Source organism: Cladophialophora psammophila, assembly GCF_000585535.1.
Source record: "Cladophialophora psammophila CBS 110553 chromosome Unknown aczJe-supercont1.4, whole genome shotgun sequence".
In the NCBI taxonomy this organism is placed as follows: domain Eukaryota; kingdom Fungi; phylum Ascomycota; class Eurotiomycetes; order Chaetothyriales; family Herpotrichiellaceae; genus Cladophialophora; species Cladophialophora psammophila.
The window spans coordinates 1,562,728-1,587,249 of record NW_006912925.1 but is presented as its reverse complement, the minus strand read 5'-3'; the positions used below and the strand labels follow the sequence as shown (position 1 = coordinate 1,587,249).

General features: G+C 51.7%; 12 protein-coding genes across 12 annotated transcripts; 5 read left to right on the top strand and 7 right to left on the bottom strand.

The window, feature by feature from the left end:
• Positions 1 to 631: 631 nt before the first annotated feature.
• On the bottom strand, positions 632 to 1,830 carry A1O5_03493 (uncharacterized protein; the record flags this gene model as incomplete). The annotated part of the gene is made up of 2 exons (XM_007744104.1): positions 632 to 1,330; positions 1,474 to 1,830. The coding sequence occupies 2 exons, from the start codon at positions 1,828 to 1,830 to the stop codon at positions 632 to 634; spliced, it is 1,056 nt and encodes a 351-aa protein (XP_007742294.1).
• Positions 1,831 to 3,115: 1,285 nt separating this feature from the next.
• On the bottom strand, positions 3,116 to 3,946 carry A1O5_03492 (uncharacterized protein; the record flags this gene model as incomplete). Its single annotated transcript, XM_007744103.1, has 1 exon — positions 3,116 to 3,946. One exon carries the CDS (start codon positions 3,944 to 3,946, stop codon positions 3,116 to 3,118), a length of 831 nt encoding a protein of 276 aa, XP_007742293.1.
• Positions 3,947 to 4,341: 395 nt separating this feature from the next.
• A1O5_03491 (AUR protein kinase) lies at positions 4,342 to 5,688 on the top strand (the record flags this gene model as incomplete). Its single annotated transcript, XM_007744102.1, has 3 exons — positions 4,342 to 4,459; positions 4,509 to 5,473; positions 5,536 to 5,688. The coding sequence occupies 3 exons, from the start codon at positions 4,342 to 4,344 to the stop codon at positions 5,686 to 5,688; spliced, it is 1,236 nt and encodes a 411-aa protein (XP_007742292.1).
• A 718-nt stretch (positions 5,689 to 6,406) lies between these two features.
• On the top strand, positions 6,407 to 10,611 carry A1O5_03490 (5-oxoprolinase (ATP-hydrolyzing); the record flags this gene model as incomplete). Its single annotated transcript, XM_007744101.1, has 3 exons — positions 6,407 to 6,454; positions 6,506 to 10,411; positions 10,480 to 10,611. The coding sequence occupies 3 exons, from the start codon at positions 6,407 to 6,409 to the stop codon at positions 10,609 to 10,611; spliced, it is 4,086 nt and encodes a 1,361-aa protein (XP_007742291.1).
• Positions 10,612 to 10,845: 234 nt separating this feature from the next.
• On the bottom strand, positions 10,846 to 11,508 carry A1O5_03489 (uncharacterized protein; the record flags this gene model as incomplete). The annotated part of the gene is made up of 2 exons (XM_007744100.1): positions 10,846 to 11,058; positions 11,116 to 11,508. 2 exons carry the CDS (start codon positions 11,506 to 11,508, stop codon positions 10,846 to 10,848), a joined length of 606 nt encoding a protein of 201 aa, XP_007742290.1.
• A 365-nt stretch (positions 11,509 to 11,873) lies between these two features.
• A1O5_03488 (nitrogen fixation protein NifU) lies at positions 11,874 to 12,674 on the top strand (the record flags this gene model as incomplete). Its single annotated transcript, XM_007744099.1, has 3 exons — positions 11,874 to 12,087; positions 12,215 to 12,502; positions 12,565 to 12,674. The coding sequence occupies 3 exons, from the start codon at positions 11,874 to 11,876 to the stop codon at positions 12,672 to 12,674; spliced, it is 612 nt and encodes a 203-aa protein (XP_007742289.1).
• Positions 12,675 to 13,405: 731 nt separating this feature from the next.
• Positions 13,406 to 14,401, bottom strand: A1O5_03487 (uncharacterized protein; the record flags this gene model as incomplete). The annotated part of the gene is made up of 4 exons (XM_007744098.1): positions 13,406 to 13,489; positions 13,594 to 13,655; positions 13,749 to 13,858; positions 13,953 to 14,401. The coding sequence occupies 4 exons, from the start codon at positions 14,399 to 14,401 to the stop codon at positions 13,406 to 13,408; spliced, it is 705 nt and encodes a 234-aa protein (XP_007742288.1).
• Positions 14,402 to 15,143: 742 nt separating this feature from the next.
• A1O5_03486 (uncharacterized protein) lies at positions 15,144 to 15,781 on the top strand (the record flags this gene model as incomplete). The annotated part of the gene is made up of 3 exons (XM_007744097.1): positions 15,144 to 15,243; positions 15,305 to 15,516; positions 15,590 to 15,781. The coding sequence occupies 3 exons, from the start codon at positions 15,144 to 15,146 to the stop codon at positions 15,779 to 15,781; spliced, it is 504 nt and encodes a 167-aa protein (XP_007742287.1).
• Positions 15,782 to 15,869: 88 nt separating this feature from the next.
• On the top strand, positions 15,870 to 16,655 carry A1O5_03485 (uncharacterized protein; the record flags this gene model as incomplete). Its single annotated transcript, XM_007744096.1, has 2 exons — positions 15,870 to 15,921; positions 16,012 to 16,655. The coding sequence occupies 2 exons, from the start codon at positions 15,870 to 15,872 to the stop codon at positions 16,653 to 16,655; spliced, it is 696 nt and encodes a 231-aa protein (XP_007742286.1).
• A 704-nt stretch (positions 16,656 to 17,359) lies between these two features.
• On the bottom strand, positions 17,360 to 18,553 carry A1O5_03484 (uncharacterized protein; the record flags this gene model as incomplete). The annotated part of the gene is made up of 3 exons (XM_007744095.1): positions 17,360 to 17,886; positions 17,963 to 18,449; positions 18,521 to 18,553. 3 exons carry the CDS (start codon positions 18,551 to 18,553, stop codon positions 17,360 to 17,362), a joined length of 1,047 nt encoding a protein of 348 aa, XP_007742285.1.
• A 1,309-nt stretch (positions 18,554 to 19,862) lies between these two features.
• A1O5_03483 (uncharacterized protein) lies at positions 19,863 to 21,385 on the bottom strand (the record flags this gene model as incomplete). Its single annotated transcript, XM_007744094.1, has 2 exons — positions 19,863 to 21,188; positions 21,236 to 21,385. 2 exons carry the CDS (start codon positions 21,383 to 21,385, stop codon positions 19,863 to 19,865), a joined length of 1,476 nt encoding a protein of 491 aa, XP_007742284.1.
• A 1,090-nt stretch (positions 21,386 to 22,475) lies between these two features.
• Positions 22,476 to 24,215, bottom strand: A1O5_03482 (uncharacterized protein; the record flags this gene model as incomplete). The annotated part of the gene is made up of 1 exon (XM_007744093.1): positions 22,476 to 24,215. The coding sequence occupies one exon, from the start codon at positions 24,213 to 24,215 to the stop codon at positions 22,476 to 22,478; it is 1,740 nt and encodes a 579-aa protein (XP_007742283.1).
• Between the last annotated feature and the right edge of the window lie 307 nt (positions 24,216 to 24,522).

Genomic DNA, 24,522 nt, shown 5'->3' with positions numbered 1-24,522 from the left:
AGCTACTTTACCCGAATGTCAAGCAAAAGGGATGAGTTTCCGTGGAGTATGTGACATTAAAAAATCGTGCAAATGGTTGAATTTGAACGGCCGAGTGCCCCGGGACCAGGCTGGAAGTCTCTCCGGAGTACTCCGGGACTGTCGCGTAGCGATAAAGGTTGCTGACCATGTCTTCTGGCGGAGTGATTTGCAATGTCTTGGGAGAGATTTTGGCCAGTCTCGGTACTATGTAGAAAATAGCGGTGCCAGCTGCAGGATTGAGGTGTGACGTGATGGAAATATCTCACGTCGGCCACCAGCGCCGCTGCCTTGTTGATCGATATCAAATTCCGTCCGAGGCTTCAAACGTATCTGGGCTGCCATCCGTGGCAAGGTTTTCCGGAATGAGACGTCCTCCAACAGTTTCCGTTCGGCATTGTGGCGCTGCCGCAGAGCTGGCATCTGAGTGGATACGCATGTTTGTTGTCGAACGAGAACTTCTCGTTCGACGTTGCAGTCATTCCGAGCTCGAAGTTCTGTCGTTAATGGGGCAGATTGCCCTCCGAAGTAAGATCTCGTCGGGTCGCCGCGACATCGGGGAGCTTTCATAGACAATATAGATTGATGAACAAACAGCGAATGAGGTAATGCATCATTTCATATATTCTTTCATACTCCAACGTTTCGAACCCGACATGTGCGAGGGAACACCGACATACATGGGCTGGTCTTCATTTTCGATTGGAGGCAAAGCCGATAGTTCCGGGTTGTTCACACGATTGTTTGAAGAGTCTGAAAGCGGCATGTCGTAGGACCTGCCGCTCACAGATTCCGAACCACTACCTATTGCCGTAGTGTTCATGGAAGACGCTGGCCCCTTGGTAGCAGACAGTCCCAGAGAATGGTGCTTGGACCCGGTGGACTCATAAGGGCGACCAGCTTGGAATATGTCCTTTTCATCGGCGCCGGTTAGATCGGTATTGGCCTTCGCTAGCCCGTTGAGACGGCGTGAATATCGCTGACCAAGCAAAAACGACAGAATTACTAGCAAGATGACTCCTATAGCAACACCAATGCCGATCCCAGCCTTGGCACCCGCGGTGAGTCCTTTGGATGAAGATGAAGAGTGTGACGCTTGTGACGGAGCACTGGTTCCGGTGACTGCTGCTGATGAACTGGGTTGGTTTGCTGTGAATGCTAACGCTGTAGACGTGTCACTCGAGGTCGTTGAGGCGCTGGTTGCTTGGACAGAGGCAGTAGTCGGCAACGTTTCCGATGCAGATGTAATGGTCAATGAAGGTGTGTCTGACGTAGATGCTGCCGTTGCAGGAGATACACTAGAAGCAGTTGTCTGATTGCATTCTCGTCAGTTATCTGACACGAGAAAATGGACATAGGCATGTCGATGACAAGAAGACTGTCTTGTGGCTCATAAATCTTCCAGGGCAGAAAGCGCAATGCAGCTTGCCGAGAATACAATGGCGAAAGGCTTACCGTGGCGATCGGATCTGGACCGAAAACTGTTGAATAGCCGATGATACTGACGACCACTTGATTTGTAGTCAAAGAGACGGTCGAGACGATCGTACTAGTTATCGAACCAGCTACCACTGCAGTTGATGTTACTGTTGTTGGGAGGCCATCGATCGTGGTGGTAATTGTCGCCAGAGCATTCGGTGCCGCGTCGGTCGCGGGAACGACTGAGTAGACCGTCACCAAAGATGGTACAACTGTCGATACCGTTAGAGTTGAGAGGATGGGATCTGTTGCAACGGGCACTGAAGGCAATGCATTGCAGAAACAAAGGAAAATACTCAGAGCCAGAACATAGAGGAGTCCCTGCCGGCCCATTATTGTGCTCATGCACTGCAAAGATCAAACAAGCGTTTGTGCAGTTTCAAATGAGAGTTGTAAAGGCAGGCAGGGGGGGATAGGGCGAGATTTGAGCTAGAAAATGAGTTGCCTCGTGGTGCTGATGGAATTTCAGGGCCCAACCTTGTCAAGCTCGTCTGCCGTGGGGGATTTGCGAGAATTGCCGAGCGGCCTAGACACTGGAGAGCGAGCCGGCGTCGTCTTTCCGTTGTGGGATCTGTGGCTTCATGCTAAAATATCGCTGGCTTCAGGGCCGGGGATGATTCTCGAGAGAATGCGCAAGTGGGAATAGGGGCAAGTAGGGGTTAGCAGAAGGCTGAGCATGAAACGATATCATTGGCCAGATTGGAGGTTGACGTTTTCCCGTTTTCGGGCAGTGGAAATTAGCCTCATCCACGTCGCTCGGATGGTTCGCGCAGACTCCCACACAACTTCCCTGGGTTGGTGGGTGACCTTTCAACACGCGTTCCAGCGCGTTCTGGGAGGTCTCCACCGGCCTGACTCTAGATAAGGATGATCTCGATTAGTTCGTTCAGCGAATTCCGTTCCCTTCTTCACAGCCTCTCATGTTGCTCGATGACAAGGAATAGAAGGCCATTTGACCGTACCACAAGAAGAAGAACATGCGAGGACAGAAGCAGGGATGCAGACGAAGCAAGTTGAGAAAAGGCGCGTCGGTGGTGCGCGGATCTTGAGAGTAGGACCGACAAAGGTAGGTGCCCGGGTTGAACACGGAGTCCTGAGGAGGTTCATTGAAGTTTGGCGCTACATGCAGCCTTGCCTCAAGGCTAAAAAATCATGTCCTTCATGCCCGGCAAACCAACCGGCTCATGACATCCTTGCGCATCTTGATCTTACTCGTACCGTGCACGAGTACTGGGTAATCCCGCCACCTCCCGGTCAGTGCAGCCCTGTTGATGTCTAGCGCCGGGGAGGGGGCATATGCCGTCTGTTCTCGATCAAGCCCGTGTATGTGGTTCCGCTTCTGTAAAGTGTACCTCGTACCTACCCTCTTTGTTCGGATTGACATGTCCCGAGCCGCGATGTCAGTCTGATAAAGAGGTCTCCATCTATGGAAACAGCAATGACCAAAGCCTGACTCCTTAACATCTCGTCTCGTCATTGTCCTGTGCGACGTCCGACTAGCCCAGGCGTTTCTTAGGATAGGAACCACGGCTTCCTTGCCAGCCTAAACGTGCCTTTTTGATCGCACAAAGACCGCAGTTTGTCCGTTCACGTATGAGCTGTTATCTCGGCGGCTGGTTCATGTTCCCAATTGGACTTGTTCGAGGGTCTTTTCGACAACGGGTAAGAAATCGGCCATTTGATTTGCATCTCGCAGCACTGCAGTCACGTCATCCCTCCTCCTCGCCAATTCATCACGAACCCTTTCATACGCTTCCTCCTTTGCGATGTATTCTCTGATTGCCTCCTTCTTGCCGAAGTCGATGTACAGCCTGGTATCGCGTAGCCTGACCACCACGTTGTCCAGTCTCATAAAGAATCGACAGAGGAGGAGTAATCGCGCAGGCATGACTCGGATCTTGCATGAAAGCATGGCAATGCCATTATCGGCAAGCTCATCCTCGTACAAAATCACATCATCGAAGAACAGAATGGGGTCTGGTCGCTTCAATAGCTCGAAAGGGATGGCGTCGCTTGCAGCGTGAAACGCAGGGCTGCCAGGTGCGAGATCACCTTTATAGTCAGTGGTATAGGACCAGTCGAACGGTTTGATGACTTCTTTGATGTCATGCGCGTCTTCTCTGCTCTGCTGCCATTCTTGGGAGTAGGCGACCTTCAGCCTCTTCTCCCCGGTCTTGTCAACTCGATCAAGCGCTCCGAAGGCGTCAAACTTGATCCCCCAATGGGAAGATGCGTGTTCAATTTCCACGAAGTTATCGCCAAAGATCATTTCAGGTGGAGCTATTCCAAGCTTATTTGTCATCTCTTCAATAGGCCCGGCCTTCAGGATGGGTAATTTCTGGGTAGTAATGCGAAAGCCTTCAATCGAGAACGACCGCGGAGGAGCGGCAGAGGGCGAGGGGAATGTGGTGTTGAAACCATCAGGCGGCCGATGGCCGTTGACCGCCATGGCGACTGCGTCAACTGCGACGTCACCTGGAGCCTTGCTCACGACCCCTTGTAGAGGTAGATGTCTGAATGGGAACAATGTTTTGGTGTTCGGCGTCGGGCGAAATCAGAAGTGAGCAAATCGCTGAAACCTCTTCGGCGCAGGCCAGCGCGGGGAAGCGAAAGGGAGGAGGTGCGAGGCTTAGTGAGGCGGTTGCCCCTGCCGACGATCTGTGTTTATGCCAAGACCCGGTCGACTTCATAGATGACCGAGTCGCCGAAAACCATCGATTGCGACTACAGTACCACAGTACCCAGCTGCGCCCCGATTGTATTCATCTTGGAGTCTGCGACATTTGTTTCTGTTTGATCACGCTTTCTCTTTCTCCCGTCCCTCACTGCAAACATTTCCGCAGAATGGCAACTAAAACTCTGGAATCCCGCTTCGAGCACCTCAGCGTCAACGACGAAAATGAAGCGCCACCAGCCACCACTCTCAAATCAAAGGTAGCTTGTTTTCTTAATGACCTCTCTTGTTTGCGGGCCATATCTAACTCTACCGTAACAGAGCGGCGGTCCAGGAGTATTGCCAGCCGTGTCCTCAACTCAATCCCGGACAAATCTTGTCAAGTATCCCCTCCAAGTCACCACGGAATCCAAACAGAACACAGTCTCAATCGCAACGATAACAACCACAACCACTGTGCCCACCCACCCACCTTCGCCCGTGCGGGTAGCGCTCCAAGCAGCCCGCGAGTCTGACGAGAGCGATGATTCCCTGCGAAGTAGACCCACTCCAAAATACTTTTTCGACCACCCACAAGCACCCAAACAATTCCACCTTGGTATGTTTGAGATTGGAAAGCCGCTGGGGAAGGGAAAATTCGGTCGAGTTTATCTTGCCCGCGAAAGGTCATCGGGGTTCGTTTGCGCCTTGAAGGTCCTTCACAAATCCGAGCTGCAACAAGGCAAGGTGGAGAAGCAAGTCCGACGAGAAATCGAAATTCAGTCCAACCTAAGACATCCCAACATTCTTAGGCTCTTTGGCCATTTCCACGACAGTAAGCGAGTGTTCTTGATTCTCGAATTCGCTGGCAAGGGTGAGCTGTATAAGCATCTTCGCAAGGAAGGTCGTTTCCCTGAATGGAAAGCCGCGCAATATATTGCCCAGATGGCCGCGGCTCTCAAGTATTTGCATAAAAAGCACGTCATGCACAGAGACATCAAGCCCGAAAACATCCTCGTCGGCATACACGGGGAAATCAAGATTTCTGACTTCGGGTGGTCGGTTCACGCCCCGAACAACAGAAGACAAACAATGTGCGGCACATTGGATTACCTCCCACCTGAAATGCTTAAACCAGGAAGCTCCGACAACTTCTACAATGAAAAAGTCGATCTGTGGAGTTTGGGTGTTCTGACTTACGAGTTTCTGGTTGGTGAAGCGCCCTTTGAGGACACCACGATCATGACACAGCGAAGGATTGCACGATGCGACATGGCAGTTCCCAGTTTCGTCAGTCCCGAGGCAAAGGACCTAATTATGCGAGTGAGTTAATCCCAAATATCTCCCAGTGTCTGTGGAGAATTGCTAACAGGAGCTTACCACAGCTTCTGGTCCTTGACCCCGAGAAGCGGATTCCACTTGATGATGTCCTCCGTCATCCCTGGGTTGTGAAGCACTGTGTCACAAAAGGTGGCGACCGGGGCTTCCAGAGAGCGGCCGGAAGTAGCAAGGACAGAGACTCGAGCTCAGATTCATGACCCCTTATCGATAAGCTTTGAGATGCTTGGGATATGACAGGGACGAATTGACCAGTCTTTCGCAGAGAGGACGGCCTAGGGACGGAAACGAGCGACCTTTTTTTTTATGAAGATCAATGTGGCAATTCAAAGGGAATGGGGACTGGCATGCGTCTTCTGATTTGGAGAGTGTTTGTTTGGGATACATGGCTGGCGAATGGTGTATGTTCATGGGAAATGGCTGATGGATGAAAGTTATTTCCATGCCTTGTACTGTTTCAACAGATGGTTTGTCTCTTTTTGCATAACCTGCTCAACCTGCTTCACCTAACGAAGATCTTTTTGGTTTCCGCAGTTTGCGCTCATACAATCCACCGTACATGAGCTATGGTGGAATGTAAACGAGCCAAGCGCAGAAGTGACAAAATGCAATGACGAAACCGCAAATCATGCCATAGCCTTTCATTCTTGTACGATACACGGATTGCGATATCTCGATTGCATAAATTCGACTATAGAGGTGTATACCTTCTCCAGACTCTGCATTCGATGAAACATTGAAACCGGATTCTTCTAAGTTCTCGGGCAAGTGCCCGATGTAAACTGATACGGACTTCTCCTATGAAGAAACATCTGATTCTCTAACGTGACTCTTCAAACTTGTTCTGGCATCCAGCACAGGACATTTGTTTCACTGTTTCTCAAACGGTCTCTGTGTTCACTGTGAGACTTACACACGATGGGGGATGCTGGGGGCGCAGAAAGAGGCATTCGCATTGCCATCGACGTGAGTTAGATGGTTTACTAATTCGTTTGCAAAGTATCTAATAGGATACAGCGAGGAGGCACGTTCACGGACTGTGTTGGGAACCCGGGAACAGGTCGTATGGATGATGACATTATCATCAAACTCCTGTCCGAAGACCCCTCAAATTACGACGACGCCCCGCTGGAAGGGATTCGAAGGCTCATGTCAAAATTCACGGGCCGGGAGATTCCCAGAGGGGAGCCACTTGACACAAGCAAGATAGAAAGCATTCGCATGGGCACGACTGTTGCAACCAACGCATTATTGGAGCGGAAAGGAGAGAAAATGGCCATGGTCGTCACGAAGGGGTTTAAAGACTGTTTGGAGATAGGGAACCAGTCCCGCCCGAAGATCTTTGATCTGGCGATCCGACGGCCTGATGTGCTCTACCAGAAGGTCGTTGAGATTGATGAACGAGTGACGTTGGAAGACTATGCCGAAGATCCTGAACGGCATAAGACAAAAACCGAAACCAGTCATGCGGACTACAAACACAGCGACCTCGTTCAAGGCCTGTCAGGAGAGGCAGTCAGAATACTAAGGAGGCCCGAGGAGGACAAGATCAAGCAACAACTCAAGGAGCTCTACGATGAAGGCTTCCGAAGTATTGCCGTATGCTTGATGCATGGCTACACGTTTCCCGCTCACGAAGCATTGGTCGGCAAGCTTGCGCGCGATACTGGCTTTCAGCACGTAAGTCTAAGTCATGAACTTATGCCGATGATTAAATTGGTGCCTCGAGCGACATCAGCCTGTGCAGATGCCTACCTCACACCAGCCATCAGGAAATACATTTCTGGCTTCCAAGCCGGCTTTGAAGGTGGTTTGGGCACGGAGAGTGTCAAGAAAGAGGAAGGCGATAGAGGCGCAAGGTGCGAGTTCATGCAGTCCGATGGAGGTCTTGTAGACGTGGATCAGTTCTCGGGCTTGCGGGCCATTCTGTCCGGACCCGCCGGTGGTGTTGTTGGTTATGCATTGACTTCTTACGATCCAGAGACCAAAACCCCGGTCATAGGGTTTGATATGGGCGGGACGAGTACAGATGTCAGCCGATACGGCGCAGGACGATATGAGCACGTATTCGAGACCACCACGGCAGGAGTTACTATCCAGTCTCCTCAGCTCGACATCAACACCGTTGCTGCAGGAGGCGGATCCCGGCTATTCTTTAGAAATGGCTTATTCGTCGTAGGACCCGAGTCTGCTGGTGCACATCCTGGACCAGCATGCTACAGAAAAGGCGGCCCACTCACCGTGACCGACGCAAATCTCTTCCTCGGTCGACTGCTCCCGGACTTCTTTCCCAAGATTTTCGGCAAACATGAAGACGAAGGGCTCGATCCAGAGGCCAGCAAGAAACTCTTTGAAGAGCTCACAAAGGACATCAACAGCAAGACAAACAAGAACATGTCAGCGGACGAGGTGGCGTATGGTTTCATCAAGATTGCCAATGAGACTATGACAAGACCTATCCGATCACTCACCGAGGCGAGGGGACACGACACTTCACAGCATCGACTCGCGACGTTCGGCGGCGCAGGAGGCCAACATGCTGTTGCCATTGCCGAATCCTTGGGCATCAGACAGATCCTCGTCCATCGATACTCTTCCGTCCTGTCCGCCTATGGGATGGCTCTCGCCGACGTCGTGGACGAAAATCAAGTTCCCGAATCTCACGTTTGGGATATGAAAAGCGGCTCCTCCCGCGATGATTTGAAGGCGAAAATGAACGAACTCAAAGAACGTTCCCGCAAGCGCTTAAAGGATCAGGGCTTTGGAGACGACTCGATCGAGTACGAAGAATATCTCAACATGCGATACCGCGGCACCGAGTCGGCATTGATGGTAATCAAGCCCAACCCGGACGAAGCAAAGGGACTTTATAACGGCGACGACTGGGCCTTCGGTGACGCCTTTGTCCGCCAGCACGAGCAGGAATTCGGCTTCACCCTACCGGACCGAGACATCATCGTGGACGACGTGCGCGTGCGTGGGATTGGGAAATCCTTTCGGGGCCTGTCCAAAACGGCAGACCAGCAACTCAAGGAAATCACGCCAAAAGACGTGGCGGAGGACAAGGCTTACACGACATCGCAGGTCTACTTTGAAGGCGGCCGTCTCCCCACAAAGATCTACAGACTCGAGGATCTGGAAGTGGGTACACGGATCCCTGGCCCCGCCATCATTGCCGACGGGACGCAGACAATCATCATCGACCCCAAGGCATCGGCACTGATAATCGAGACACACGTGGTGATCAACATTGGCGAAGAAGGGACGGCGAAAAGGGCCAACACCAAGGAAGTCGATCCCATCTTGCTCTCGATCTTCGCGCATCGTTTCATGGCCATCGCCGAACAGATGGGGCGAGCGCTGCAAAAGACCTCTGTGAGCACAAACGTGAAGGAACGGCTGGATTACTCCTGTGCCCTATTCGACGCCGAAGGCGGCCTCGTTGCCAACGCCCCTCATCTGCCCGTCCACCTGGGGAGCATGTCGACCTGTGTGCGCACACAGGCGGAGATCTGGAAGGGCCAGCTGAAAAGGGGGGACGTGATCGTCTCCAACCATCCGGAATACGGGGGCACGCATCTTCCCGACATCACGGTCGTCACGCCCGCCTTTTCCGGCGACAAAATCATCTTCTACGTCGCCTCGCGCGCCCACCACGCCGACATAGGCGGCATCTTGCCCGGCAGCATGCCCCCTCACTCGCGCGAACTGTACCAAGAAGGCGCCGCGATCAAGTCCGAGAAACTCGTGTCGCAGGGCAAATTCGACGAGAAGCGCATCACCGAGCTTCTGTATGATGAACCGGCGCGGTACCCCGAGTGCAGCGGCACACGGTGCCTGGCAGACAACATCAACGACCTCAAGGCGCAGGTCGCCGCGAATCAAAAGGGGATCAACCTGATCAGTGCGCTCATCGAGGATTACGGCGAGGAGGTGGTGCAGTTCTACATGCAGAACATCCAGGACAATGCCGAGCGATCGGTGCGAGAGTTGTTGAAGGAAGTGCACAAGAGGTTTGAAGGCCAGCATCTTCAGGCGATGGATTTCATGGATGACGGCAGTCCCATCTGCTTGAAAATAAAGATCGATGCGGAAAAGGGGGAGGCCCTGTTCGATTTTGAGGGTACGGGACCAGAAGTATATGGAAACATCAACGCACCTGAAGCGGTGACTTACTCGGCCATCATTTACTGCTTGAGATGCCTGATCGATCAGGATATTCCCCTTAACCAAGGGTGTTTGAAGCCTGTGGACGTACGCATCCCGCCGGGCTGTTTTCTCTCTCCCAGTGAGAAGGCCGCCGTGGTGGGCGGTAACGTCTTGACCAGCCAACGTGTCACGGATGTAGTGTTCAAGTGCTTCGAAGCATGTGCGGCGAGTCAAGGAGATTGTAACAACTTGACTTTTGGCTTTGGCGGGAATGTGAACGGGAGCGCGGAGCAGAAAGGGTTTGGATATTATGAAACTATTGCGGGCGGGAGTGGTGCGGGTAAGAATTGGGAGGGCACAAGTGGTGTGCACACACACATGACGAATACTAGGATCACAGATGCTGAGGTCTTTGAGAGGAGATATCCAGTGATTCTCAGGGAGTTCAGTCTGAGGGCTGGCAGTGGTGGCGTGGGACAGCACAAAGGCGGAGACGGCGTCATTCGAGACATCGAGTTCCGCATCCCTGTGCAGGTCAGTATCTTGAGTGAGAGGAGAGTGTACAGGCCCTACGGTTTGCATGGTGGAGGTGATGCTCAATGTGGTAAGAACATCTGGGTTAGAAAGATCAAGAAGGGGGAGGTCAAAGGCTTGGGGGGCGAACTTGAAGGGAAGCGAAGAGAAGCTGGGAACGAGGATGAGTATGTGGAAAGGTGTATCAACCTCGGAGCGAAGAACACTGCCAGGATGCAGCCTGGCGAGAGGATCATTGTGGTAGGTCATATCTGTTCTGTTTCGACGCCGCGTGCAAGAGTGCAGTGCTGACTGATTCCTCTTTATAGATGACACCCGGCGGAGGTGGGTATGGCAAGGCGGGCGAGAAGTCTCAAGTCCAGATGAGAGAGGACTATGAGAAGCATTGGAAGAAGGGAAGTCTGGCTTCCCGACTGGCAGAATGGGAGTCCAGCTCTTGAGAGCCTCCGTTGCCAAAGCCTAGAAAGCGTCATTCGATCCCTTGTCGTGTCAGCGAGACGCTTGCGAAGACCCATCGATACATACCATAAAGCCCTGTTCATATAGAAGCGTCGGCGAGCATGACCATTCGGTGGTCTCTTAGGTTGAAACTCTCAACGGAGTCCGTCCAGGACCACTCGACGCTCTTCTCATTGAAGCTATTCATTCCCTCGCAGACGTGAATTCAGGTGATCTCATTCATCTTCGTCGCTCGTCGCTTCAATATTTTGCTTCTTTCTCGTCTCCTCATCTTCCCCCTCCCCTTCAATATTTTCCTCGTCTGTCGGAGGCACACTTCCGTCGTAGTTTGGTCGGGGCACTTTTTCGCCTTGTCCCTTGAGCACAGCTTCAATCTGAGGCATAATTTGGATGAGAGCCGAATACTGTTCAATGCTCATTGAGATGCCCTGGGAATGATGTATCAGCACTTTCACTCACATGTGACACAAGCACGGCACGCATACCTTCTTTCCTGGCAGCCACTCCTTGTCCTTCTCGTAATATTCTCTGATGTTGACCAATCTCTTCCCCTTGAACTCAGAAAGGGTCACCCGCCGCGCCTTTGAAATCTCCCAATACGTATTTCCGTCTGAGTCAACCTGCGGTTTGGAGGAAGGTATGAAAGCATTCCCCGCGGTGCCTTTTCCACGTTTGGTGGTGGATACATCAACGTCACTATCGTCGTCGGCTGCGGACTTTCTCTTCTTGGAGGCGAAGGGCATGTTTCTGCCGTGTGACAGAGAGGTGATGTACGCGTTGTGAAGGTATTCGAAGGTGTATGGATGGGAGGGATTCTTGAAGTGGTCTTTCTTGTCTTTCTTAGGTGTGTTTGGATTGTTCTTCCGTGTGGCCTCCATCTTGTCAAAGGCCAACGCGATCTCCGATCCAGGCGCGTCGTCACTATCGCTCGCGATTACTCGATTCGATTTCCTTGCGCCAGTCGTAATTCGGAAAGCACGACCGAGCTAAAGCGACGTCATCCCTATAATAGGATTAGCGGGTGTATCACGTGCAGCACAGCCAATGAGAGACCATCACCCCGCCCCTCCTTTTGCCATCGAAGCGTCGACATCTTTCGTCAATTACTTTTTGACGCAACAACCTCTCAATTATTTCAGACTCAGTTCAACAACCTACACACTCTTTCTACCAAGTCTAACCCTACAGTTCTCTTCACCGCACCCCCAACCACATCATACCTACACAGCTACCAACAGTCACGATGTCACGACGGGCTCTCCTTTCCGTCCCACGCGCCATGCGCACCTCGGTCCAAACCTCCGCTGTCCGACCGAGTCTCGCCTCCCCGTCATTGCTCAGACCCGCCGCCGCCGTCTCGCAGCAGCGACGAAGCTACCACGAGAAGGTCCTTGACCATTACTCAAACCCGAGAAATGTCGGCTCCATGGACAAATCTGCATTGGATGTTGGAACAGGTAAGTAGATTTGGAAAAGTTCACACAAACACGCCCTCCGAGCTCGGCCTTTCCGCGGAGGAAGAGAGCGAGCTTCGGTCGAAAGCCTATATTGTCCACAATCGCTGACATATCCATCACTACGCAGGCCTCGTTGGCGCCCCCGCTTGCGGCGATGTTATGAAACTGCAAATTAAGGTCGATCCCGACACCCAAACGATCAGCGATGTGAAATTTAAGACCTTTGGGTGCGGCTCCGCAATTGCCTCCTCATCGTACCTCACCGAGCTCGTGCGCGGCATGACATTAGAACAAGCAGGGAAGATCCGCAACACGGAGATTGCAAAGGAACTGTGCCTGCCGCCGGTCAAGTTACACTGCTCTATGCTCGCTGAGGATGCTATCAAGAGCGCCATCGGCGACTATTACAAGAAAAGTTAGGCCCAACATCTCTAGAGAGACATTGTGGATGGAAATAGCTGACTCAAATTGTTTTAGATCCCAAGGCTAGGGCGACAGATTTGGGTTCCGCATCGGCATCGATGCCCAAGATTGAAATTGAAAGGGTCACTGCAACAACCGATACGGGTGCCAGTGCGACGGCTTGAGGAAGATGCGAGATTGGAGAGTTGAACAGATCCTGCGAGTCAAGCAGCCAGTGGCAGGATAAAATTGTGTCAATAGGCGGATACCCTTCTTTCTTCACAAACAGCAGGAGTATAGGTCGATTTGCAAAATTGAACGGTTGATTCAATTAAACAACTGCAAGAATAGTTGCAAGCTTGCTGCTCGGTGTGTCGCTTCACCCCTTGAGCGGATTGGGTACCTGGACCTGTTGCAGAGCTTACTTGATGTTTGGAGGGGAAGAAGATTGCGATTGTGAACAGGTCTAGCTGAGCGTGTGGGCGTACGTGTGGGCGAATTCTGCAACGTGCCCCAATGCTACAGGTCAAGCTCTACATGCAGGTTATCCCAGGTGATATATGAGTGAGAATGGCAACATGACGATTGTTAATTTGTCGCTGCCTAGTCCTTTTCTCAGGTTTCAGCTGGATCTTGATCTCTCGGCCTACCGAGATGCTGGTGCTTATACCACTATTCGTAGCGCTCAGCATTTCTAGGTATGTATATACTCCGTATATACTAAGGCGACAGTTCAAATGTGGGGTTCATAGGGAGTAAGCTATCGCTCAGCGGACAAGTAGGTATTTGTATTGACCACGAGGGATATACTAATGATATACGAGATATGGGCAACTCTCTCTCTCTCTATATATGCATGTCTATACTGACCCAGGAAGTTATCGGACTCAGCCGCTCGTTGTGTTGATTGATCGCTCTACCATGGCACTTCTTCACCTGTATACGTGTAGAACTTGCCGGTATCCGAGTCCTTGAGCTCATGCAAAACGTTTAGCATTCCCTGGGTTCGCCATTAACATCAATAATCTGTCTGTGTCCGGAAAAAAAAAAAAAAAAAAAAAAAAGAAGAGAGCCCGACATGGGGCGAGGTTGAGAAGTACTTACTCCGATGCTGACTTCGGGTTCTAGGATCGCGCCCTCTCCGCCCATTCGAGTCTTGACCCAACCTGGCGTAGAATGTAGCTGATCAGCTTTTCCTCCCTTTTTGCCTCTCTCTGGAACAGAAAGGGGCGAACTTCAAGCCTGTGGAGGAAACTTACCGGGATCCATGCATATAACCTTGATACCTCGATCTTTCAACTGTTCGCTTTGATGCACAGTTAACATGTTCACCGCGGCCTTGGAGATGGAGTACGTCGTGCACTTTGGTCTGCAGCACAAGCCCCATTAGACAATTTTCTTCTCTTCTCGTGCAGAAGAGACTGGGGACAAGGGGAAAGGAAAAACGAGACACAAGGCCGTACATTTTCTTCCCACAGCTCCCCAGTCCACTGGTCATGTTCATCACCACACTGCCCTTGCCTAGATACGGCAGCAGAACTTTCACCGTCTCAGCCGGACCCATGACGTTGATGTCGATGTGGTTCCTCAGACTGTCGGCCGTCATATCCAGGCTGGTTTGCTCCGAGGTGGCATTGATGCCGGCATTGTTCAGGAGACAGTCAATTTGCTTCCCCGCCAGGGGTTCTTTGACAGCGTCGCCGAAGGCGTGGATCGACTTCAGGTCGCCGGTGTTGCATTCCAGAATATGGACCTTGCCCGCGGCCTTGGAAGCGAGTTGCTTGAGTTCATCGAGTTCCCCTTGAAGGCTTCGTACAGCGGCAATGACGGTGTTGGAACTATCTGAAGATAGTTGACGGACGAATTCAAGACCCAGGCCTCTATTTGCGCCCGTCAAGACGTACGTTGGCATGTTGAAAATAAGCTTGTTGGAAGGAATTGAGCGCCAGAAGGACAGGGACAGGATCGGCAACGACGCGAGGCAGTATTGATATATCTATATCCTATTTAGCCTATTACTGGAGCCAACCTCGACCTCACCAGAATCCACCCCTGGCGACCTCGCTCTATTCAGCCGCCATTTAACCCCAAAGATGTTCAAGACATGCTTGAGAGGCGGCTCGCTGTTGCAATCTCAGCCTCAGATTGACCAGGCTCGAGCAGATTGAGCATAACAGATGAACCCTGCAAAAGGATCCACAAGCTGGCCCCCAGGTTTCGCCTCCGGCCTCGCTTGCGCCTGTGTTGGAGTGAGGCCGACGCCTGGCGAACACTCAGGGTTTATCACTCGTTGCGGCGGCGCGGAAGATTCCTAGTACGAGTACCAGCCATCGACTTCGCATCTCAGATATTCCAAGAACTTCCTACACGAGCGCGGAGTGTCTGTTGTAGTCGTGTCAGCTCTGAGTGTTGCCTCCAAGCTCGATGGCTTCATCGATATTCAGCTACAATGTTTCTCGTCCATACCCTTTTAAGTGGTTCACTTCCGTGACGATTGTCGGAGGCGCTGGTGCGCTGGTGCTATTCTCTTTCTTAAACCTGTTATCGACAGGATACTACCAGAGGTAATACACCAAGCTCAAGCTGTTTGAGCATTACCAGTCCCTCGGCTGACACGTCGCAGCGTTGAGTATGTCACGGATCCGAACTCCACCATGTCCGACGCAGAATGGAAATGGTTGCACCACTGGCCTTCCTACTTCACAAGCCAAATAAAGCCGTCCTGCCAGGCAGAGGATATTCAAGTCAACACCAGTATGCGCGCGGAAGGAGAGAGTATCACGATAGGATCATGAGCGGGCTAACAGGGGTTTAGGATTCTTCACCAACCAGACCGGCCTCACATACACCATCACAGGTGTATGGACGACATCACCAAATCGGACCAACACGCTCGTTTCACCGGCGCTGACCTATCTCAACAACCCGATCCAGGATTGCCAAGTGAACAACATACAGATCGAGATAGAATCAGAAGACCGCACTGTGACCCAGTACGGCTGGAACGCATGGGGCGAGTCTCTTCAGGTAATTGCTTTTCTTTCTTTTCTTTTCTTTTTTTGATTTTGAAGAATCGAAAAACCATTGACACCGGAGAAAGGCGTTCATTACCTGCAGCATCCAAGGCAATGATGGGATAATCTTCTTCAATCTTTCCACCGACTACGACTTTGTACCCGACACAGCTCAGTTTCCGACCGGCAACTACAGCACGCAGGTGGGTCTGTTCAGTATGGTAACCAGAAATGCGACGACCAAGGCGAGTCTGTGGTGGGGTGAATCACTGTTGTAAGAACCGTTTTCTGTTCCTCGATTTCAGTTTCGGCTTGGGACTAAAGAGTGGGTGTAGATCACAGTACTGGTCATTCGTCTCGTCCAAGATGCAGACAATCCGTGGCGATACCCTCAACAACCTTAGAAAAGGCACTATACGTAAGTATGACACTCTGAATGCCCAAAGGATGCAGCGGTGTTCAAAATGCAAGATCTAGCTAACGTCGCCGCATCTAATCCTTTAACAAGACTTCTCACCACCGGACGCCAGCCGCCCACTTCGGGATATCACCAGCCTCGACTTCTTCGACATCAACTACCGGTACATATCAAATACCGTTGTGGACGCCGAGTCCGAGACGTGGGCCGGATCCGGAGTCGACGTGTACTTCCGCGCGGACGGCGAAACCGTGTCCAGCCTGGCGTCGAGCGGGACGTCCCCAAACATCTGGATCGCCGCCGACAGTCTGGCCAAGAGCTTCTACTCGACCATCATGACCGACCTAGGCCAGACCGCCACCACCACCACCACCGCCACCACCACCAGCAGCGGTGTGCCCCCTAATATCCTCACCAACGCGACCGCGCTGCAATACTTTAGCAAGAACATCACGTACATGCAGGGTTTCATCGTGAACGCGATCCCGGGCCCCGCCAACGACAGCTACAAGGCATTGAAGGACCAGACGGGGCCGCTGGGGACGTCTCCCGCGGTAATCTCGACAAAGTACCTGTGCCAGGTCCCGAAGCGGAAATCCCTGGGCACGCTCGTCGTGTCGATCCTCGTGGCCGACCTGGTCTTCCTGCAGGCGCTCTGGAAGGTCTTCACCCTAGGCACGGAGGCGTGGCTGACGCACAAAGATCCTCGAGGTATGTATGGAGGTTCCTATTGACATTCTCCTGCTCCCCTCCCTGCCTGTCTCTCCCGATGCTCGGGAGGGGTTTGAGCGAGCCAGCGAGTGACCCAGTAAATGAGCGAGTGAGAGCGCGTGAACTGACTCTTGCATTCTCACAGCGAAATACTGCGCCGGATGTGAGATGTACACCTCGACCACTGGGGAAATTCCCGGGGACGCGATATCGAACGGCAAGCGGCCCTCGACATCTGAACGAGAGCTCTCCACGCCACTGCTCTGACGATCACGAGGGGAACCCACAAATTGACAGGGACGACAAAAAAAAAAAGAAAAAAGAAAAAACATCCTAGCGAGAGCCAGCCGTTATCAGCGCTATTGACGATTAGAATCCGACCCCCATAGTCGGCTGCTGGGTGGACAGGCGTGGTGGGTGGGTTGGTGGTATGTCCTCCGTACTCACCAATGCAGTACCGGTTTCGCATCGACTGTTTCAGGACTATTAGATCGCTTTTCCCAGTCAAGTCCGAGTGCATGGGTTCAGTGTGACAGTACTATGTATGTCTCTCAGGCCGGTTGATGGGCCTGGATCGACTCATTCATTCGAGCCTTCATATTACAGCAGACCATAGTCATCTATACCAGAACGACGTAGACGGTTTATGAGAATCTGCATATTGACTTGTTCAGGAGTTGTTCTCATTCCTCCAGTTTTCCTCCTATATTTTTTTTTCCAAATTTCATTATTCGTCGATATTGACATCGGTGTCAGCGATGTCCCGCTGTACGTTTCCTTCTCCGAGATCGAGATTCTCCCAGTGTTTCTCGAGAAGGCGGTGAACAAGGGTTGGACTTGCGAAAGCGGCATAAAAGTATAGTCCCTCTATATACTGAGCGTTAATACTCGCCCCTCGTTCAACAAGCTCCTGGAAGATGTGTTTGTGGCTGGGTGATGCCGAAATTAGCAGAGGGTTTCCAAAGTATTGTAATCTAGGCAGGCCGTCAATAGCTGCTCCGTTGTCTAGCAAAGAGCGCATAGCATGACGGAAACCGTAGCGCGAGGCTGACTGAAGTGGAGTTGAAATGCGCCAGGGACTATAGTAGCCAATGACATCGCTGATTCCGACTGTCTCTTCCCAGGCAAGTTGAAGACGGACGAACGTATCCATGCTCGTGTGGACGGCGCTGGCTGTTTCGTAGAGCGCCGGGATAGAGGCAGGCGGGCCCCTACACTTGATCATGAGCGACCAACTGTCGAAGAAGGCATTCCCTTGGTCAGCGGTCAGCTGTGTGAACCATCCAACCGCTGCAGATTTTGCGTTTTAGCATATAAAAAGCCGAAAAACGATTGACATAGGCCATGAGCGGAAAGCGATCAACTGAAAGAGCCCCGTTGAACATAGCCTGGTGGATCTGAACCCCCATTTGGAAACTGTCGCTCAACAGAGATACAGCAATCGAATCTGCACACCTGGTTGAGTTCATGGCAAATCTGGCTAGCTTAAGCTCTTTCGAAGCCAGCCGTTCGGAGAACAGATACTCTTTGATGGAATGATGTGCAAGAGTAACAGTAACTTTTCCAACATCCATGTAGATCAAGCTTGGACAAACGTCAAAGGCGTCCACTGCAATCGTCAAGCGACCATCCGGATCAAACACACCATCTTTTAGATCAATTGCAATGGCTTCGGCGAGTTCGGCTAGGCTAAGTGGCTGCGCACAGCCCAGTAGCCAGTGGAGAGTACGTTGCACGTATGGGACATCTCTGTCATCTATTGATTCGAGGATCCTATCATAAGTCCTCTCGAGTCCGACGGGCAAGTCTTGGAGAGCCTAATTGAGTGGCCGCAGATTTCTGACTGCGCCTGGTGCGTCACGCTGACTCTGCACCCATCGAAACATACCGTGCGATCTGTTAGTAAGCTCTGAGATAACATGATCTTCGATGCTTTGGTCGAGCGCCGTGAACTTGGTTAATTTCTGAAATTCCGCACTGACGTGGATACCAATATCGGCTGTTTGTTACATGATCAATGTCGATCGCAAGAGTCGGCATAACTGATAACGCCGTTGATATGTCATGCTCAGGTCGGCTAATCACCAATAATCCAATGGATTTGTTGTTCATCAAGTCGTGTCCTCGACCCAAGCGACCATCATAGTAGTTCTGGACTCTTGGAAGAGTGCGAGGCGCGTTGGAAGAAATTTGGCGCACCAGTGACCCGAAAAGTCGGACAAGGTTAAGTGTTTCCTTATATGTAAAGCCGCAATAGTGATATATCACATAGTCATGAAAATGAGACGGGTGGCTAGGATCCTCTATCCAGTTTTATGATGGTCGAACTGAATGGTTAGTTAATCTCGTCTCAATGGCATGCAGTAAAGGTGCGTTGGACCTACGCGAGAATGGTCTTTGCGACACCGCCTGTAGCATTCAGCCACAGACTCCCACCAGTGTCTCTCCAATTTTGATAACAGGGTGCACGCAGCAGCCAGCAGCCGGTTCCTTGTTGTCGTGAAGCAAGTATCGCCTCGTGTTTGGGTCTGGAGAGCAAGCCGTCCACCTCTCTGAGGGTCGTTTCGCATTGCCTAAGAACGCCATGATTGGAGAGCGCGCAGAAGGCTGAAAGCTCCGGAAAGACCAGGTCTCGGGCGAAGCGGCATGGGCAACAAGCCGGGAGAGTATTGTGTTCAGAGCCGCGACAGTCTGGAGGAGTTTGGAGACATCTTTGCGAGAGGAGCGTGCCGAAGATAGATAGATACTTGTAGCCTGTGTCGAGGATGGCGCCAGCCAGGGCCTCGATGCCAGCGACCGAGGAAGCCACTCCAAGAGCTTCTACCATGCCCAATCAAGCAGGCACTAGCAGAGGACACCCTTGAATATAGATTTTAATGTGGCAGGACGACAAGAAACGAAGACGCCGCTTGGTCCAAGGAGCCCCTCGTGTTTACGAGATTCAGCTTTAAGCCAAAGGCCAGCTGCACAGCCTCGTTCAGTCTCAGCCTTACTCTGCGCATCGCGAACTGGAATGGAGGATCGCCAAAAGGAGGCGCTGTGTTGCATGGATTCATCTTTCATGAACCAGATGCCACTCAGAAGTAGCTGTGCATCTTTACCCGCCTGCTGAAATGCAGCAATCGCTTTCAAACTTGGCCTGAAGTTCCTGAAGACAATCTACTGGAGGAGAACAGTGAAGTGTGCGTGAACACAACCCTGAACAATGATATGGTATCCTGGGGCCAATGCTAGATTTCTTCCATCATGTCTTCATCAATGTCTTCATCAACGGCTGCCTTGCTACTACCCTTTCCGCCGCTCTTCTTTTCATCTCTGGCCTTCTTGAGCTTCTTGAGATAATCAATGTACTCTTTGGTGACTTCCATGCGATGTTCAGTGTCCTGGACATGTTTGAGAAGGGTTTGTAGCTCCTGTGTCTGCGAGGCCAGCGCCGCGCCCACTTGTGCTTCTGGCCGTGTGGATGCCGATGTGGGCAAGAACCGGAGAGTCTGAGCGCCGCTTTCTCCGTCTGTGATGACCGCACTTAGGTCTCCGCCCACAATCAACGTCTCAACATATGCTTTTGTCTCAGCAATGTCTGACGGATCTGGCGAAGTCCGCTTCGCAACTTCCGCTATTGAAAGGGCTGCGAATGTTCTGCTTAATTTCTGGACCGCAAATTTCCGGAAAGCCTGATAGACTTCGATCGCGAGACCATAGTTTCCGTCATCTTGCCAAATATGATTGCCTGCCTCAATTTCTGCACGCAATTGTCCGATGTTGGAGCCTTTAAAAGCCTCAGCGACACTTTCATATGGTTTAGCAAGCGCTCGAATATGTCTGATTGCATTCGAACCAACAGATTTCGGTATTGGCGGGGTGGTGCCGGTCAGCAATAGACCAACAAACAGCCACTTTTTGTAGGCCTCAACCATGATAGCGCTAGCGATATTTTGAAGAGTGGGTGCCGTAAGAACAACCTCGAGAAAAAACAGGGCATCTTTGTATCTCCTCAAAGCCATGTAGCACATGCCGCCCATCAGATAGTATTCGAGATATGTCCGACTTGTAATGGGTTGGCTGAGACCTGTACCTGGGCTCAGAAAGATCCATGTTTGATCCGAATCCGAACAAAGACATCTATTTGTGCGGGTGTCATGTCTGGAAGGAATGTGATAGATCGGCTGGTCTAGAATATGCACAGCTTCAGCGTATGCTTGTGACAGCAGACAAAGGCGGAGGAATGCGCGGTGTGTGGAAGTAAGGGTAGAAGAGGTGTTGTCGAGTCTCAGGATGACATGGTGAAGCAGTTGGATAGCAGGGACGTAATTAGCGGTCTGCTCTGCGCCTAAGGCAACGCAGTCGACAATTCGCATGAATTGAATGCCGCAATATCGTGTCTGAATGGGGTCGAATTCGAAGAGAAGCTGAGTGATGTAAGGCCACAGTGCACCTTCTGGTAGAGCGGTTGACGGTAGTTGCCTCGGGGGCGCTTTTCCGCTGGCTGCAGATGCTTCGATGCCTGCTACAAGGATGTAGGTGTAGAGAATGGTGTGAGAGAAGGGCGGAGTTGCCTGGCGTATGGTCAACTTCGTGTCAAGCATGCTTGGAATATGCATACATCAAGATCATCTTTCGCAGGTGCGAGTTCCAGAGGAGATAGCTTGCTCAATTTGGCCACCAGCGCCTTTGCAGCTTTGTCGTAGCGATCTTCTTCTTGAGGGAGCGGAATTGAGACGAGAGCAGCGCTCTCCGCTAGAAGCCTATCCATGGCTAGCAACGAAGGCGGTAGTTGGGCTGCGAAAGTTGGCTCACGGGTCTGCCATGGGCGAGGAAGCAAACCGAATTCAACGAGAGATTGTGACTCTATTTTTTGAAAGGCAGAACAGACGTGGTTTTGCGGTGCGGTGCGCCAGGTGGAAATCTGTTAGGGTGTTGTCTGGAAGTCACTGGTAGGCCGTTGAATAGACGGGGGTGTGTAAAGCGCAGGCTGAAGCAAGGCGTGTGGTGGGTTGGTTGATTTCCCCAGAAGTGCGGGACGCAGTGGCTGCAGCTCAGCCTTATGGGGCCTTGGCATCACAGCCTTGTCGACTAGTGCCAATTTTGATGCCTTTTCCAACCACCACCACAATAATACATCGGTAACTACCACCACTACAGAGTGCCAAGTGACATAATTAGCTAAAAATGGAACCACCATGAAAACACCGTTGGGGAGACCGTTGGGGAGTTTTCCAATGGCCAAGCACATATAATGAGTTCTGTACTCTCCCATGACCATTGTGCACGTTTTCTAAAATTCCGTTCGTTCCCTAATACCCACCGTCGATTGAAAGAGGTGCTTCTACTTAGTCAAACACTAGACTTCGCCCAGTTAAAGAAAGGCCGTATCAATATCAATGTAGCCCCTAGCATTATAGGGGCCTAGAATTGAAGCAAAAAAAAAAACTTCATCCAGAAAAATAAGAGCACACTCACCCCGGACGGCTTGAACTGCGGCATTTGGATCCTGACGAGGCATGGAAGCCAGGGAACTGTTGCGAACGTTACCTGGAAGAGGACTGTTGGCGTGATGAACGGACCATCTTCTTGAGAAAACGAGCGGCTGGACAGCGAAAATGCTAAATTTTGGCGTTGCAGCTGCGGATGATCTACAACAATGTCCTCCCCCCTCCCGAATCGGCTTGGGTTGGCACTTGTGTACTTGTAAGATCTTGACGGGGAGTGTAATCGTAGGATTGTGGAAGACTCTCGTAGATTGGGACCGATGAATACCACTCATTTGCTCATTTATCGTACCGTAATCGTTGGACCGCGTTATCCTGACCTCGGGTGAAGCGAAAGTGAAAAAGCCTTGCTCATCACCTAAGTATGGGTGAGCTACTTCCTGACCCAGTCATAACTTCAACGTCCTCAAAATCCAGATCCCAAGCATCTATCTCTGCCCACTTATCCTTACCAACAGGGGTTGGCTTGCTCTGTACTTTGCTGCCTACTTCCATGAATTCTTCTCCCGTGTCGGTTGGCAGGCTCACGCCCCCAGTTCCATCATGGCTAGAATGGTCAAGTTCTTCGTCTTGGTGAGGGTAATGATTTTCCTTGTCTTGCCCATGAGCCGTATCTCGGCCTTGGTGGAGGGAGCCACCATACTGCCTCGGGCGTCCTGCCTGGGATTTTGCTTGGGATTTTTTTGTAGGAAGCTGTGACGAAGACTTAGTTTCGCGGTTCGAAGTAGAGGGCCTCAATATGGGCGAGGTGCTAGTGATGAGGTGGTTCGTACTTGATTTTGACCTTGATTTTGACGCTGCAGCAATATTGCCCTGCTTTTCCGCTTTCTCAGATTTGGCTCTGGTACGCATGCTGCCTGCCTTAATCAAAGGTCCTTTCCGTGTTGTTTTCTTCCCCTTCTTTGAAGGAAGGAAATCCGATACATCTTGCTCGGAGACTTCGGGGTTTGAAAGGTCGATATCGGCCGGAATATTGAAGTTTTCGCGGGTTCGCTTTCGCTCCCGCTCTGTCCTTCGCCTTTTGGTTGGCATCATGAGAGTTTGGAGCTCCTTCGTGGTCATGACAGGTGGTGGCTTCGTAGGATGCTTTGTCGATTTTATGGATGGCGGAGGTTTTGCCTCTACAGGAGATAGTCCTGGCGAGGAACTGCTCTCTGGGAGAGCCATGATATCGTCTTCATCACGGGTACTTTCGCGGTGTCGTCGTCCCGACTGCCGTAGCGTAGATAACGGCACCAGTGGTGGAGAAGGCTCAGGGGTGGCTTTCGATGTATGCATACTTTTCGAGGGGGACTTTGCAGGTCTTTGAACGGATTCAATCTCAGCCGGCTTGAGAGGGTCGGAGGAGCCAAATTTTCGTTTGCGTGAAGACATGAGCGTGGGTGACGTTGTAGCCAGTGCTGTATTCTTGCTCAACGGGTTGGAGAGATTGAAAGGTGTGGATTCGTCATCTGGTAAGAATTCTTCCTCCTCCTCGAGGTCAAAACTGGACGAATCCTGATCTAGGTTTTGCAGAATACTAGGCTGCCTTCGTCTAGGCTTCAGAGTGCCGAGAATCGAATTTTCTCTTGCTGGCATTGGCTGTGTCGACCGTAGAACAGAGACAGGAGGTTTCACGGCTGGAGACCTGGCTATGGCAGATGTCGCAAACACCTGCTTCGTGCCCGGCACGTTTTGGAAGATTCCATTCGTGGTGGGAGATCTCGGCTTGAGCTGGTGCAGTTGCTTGTTGACCGGCATCGATCCCTCCTCTTTTCGCGCCTCCTGTTGATCACTCCCAAGTATCTCCTTCGTCGCCTTTGCCATGTTTTTCCTTCTTTGCGCTCTGGTGGGATAGTTGCCCGGTTTGTCGCCAGCAGCCACAGCGCCAGAAGCGTAAATCTCCTGCCTCGGGACATTTCTCCCTCTCCTCCCATTGCCTTTGACAACGAGCCTATCGCTGTCGTCGCTGTCGTTCGGTCTAGAGCCGATCGGTTTGTGCGCCAACTTCTTCTCTAGTTCCAGTTTAGCCGGGCTGCTGTTGATCTTTTTCGGCCCTCGTGGAATCGGGCCATTTCGGTTGAGCTGACGGCGGCGAAGGGGAGCGCGAGGCATGGTTTGACGGACTCCGCAGAGATAAGCTGCATGCGCAGCTTTATATTGTTGTTACGCCCGGATTTCACGCACCTTGAATCGACAAACTTCTTAGAGACGGCAAATGGCGCGTTACCCAGTACACGATAGGTGGATGGTGGACACATTTGTGCGACGCGCGAATCTGGCGGCTCCGGGACGTGTTGTTGATGAGGTCACTTGGCGGGCTTCAAAGCTCAGTCCCACCGGGCGAGCTGGAGCTGCAGCCATATCACGTGCGCATCCACTGTGCAGCGAGGTGGCTTTAAAGCAACAACTTCCTCCTTCA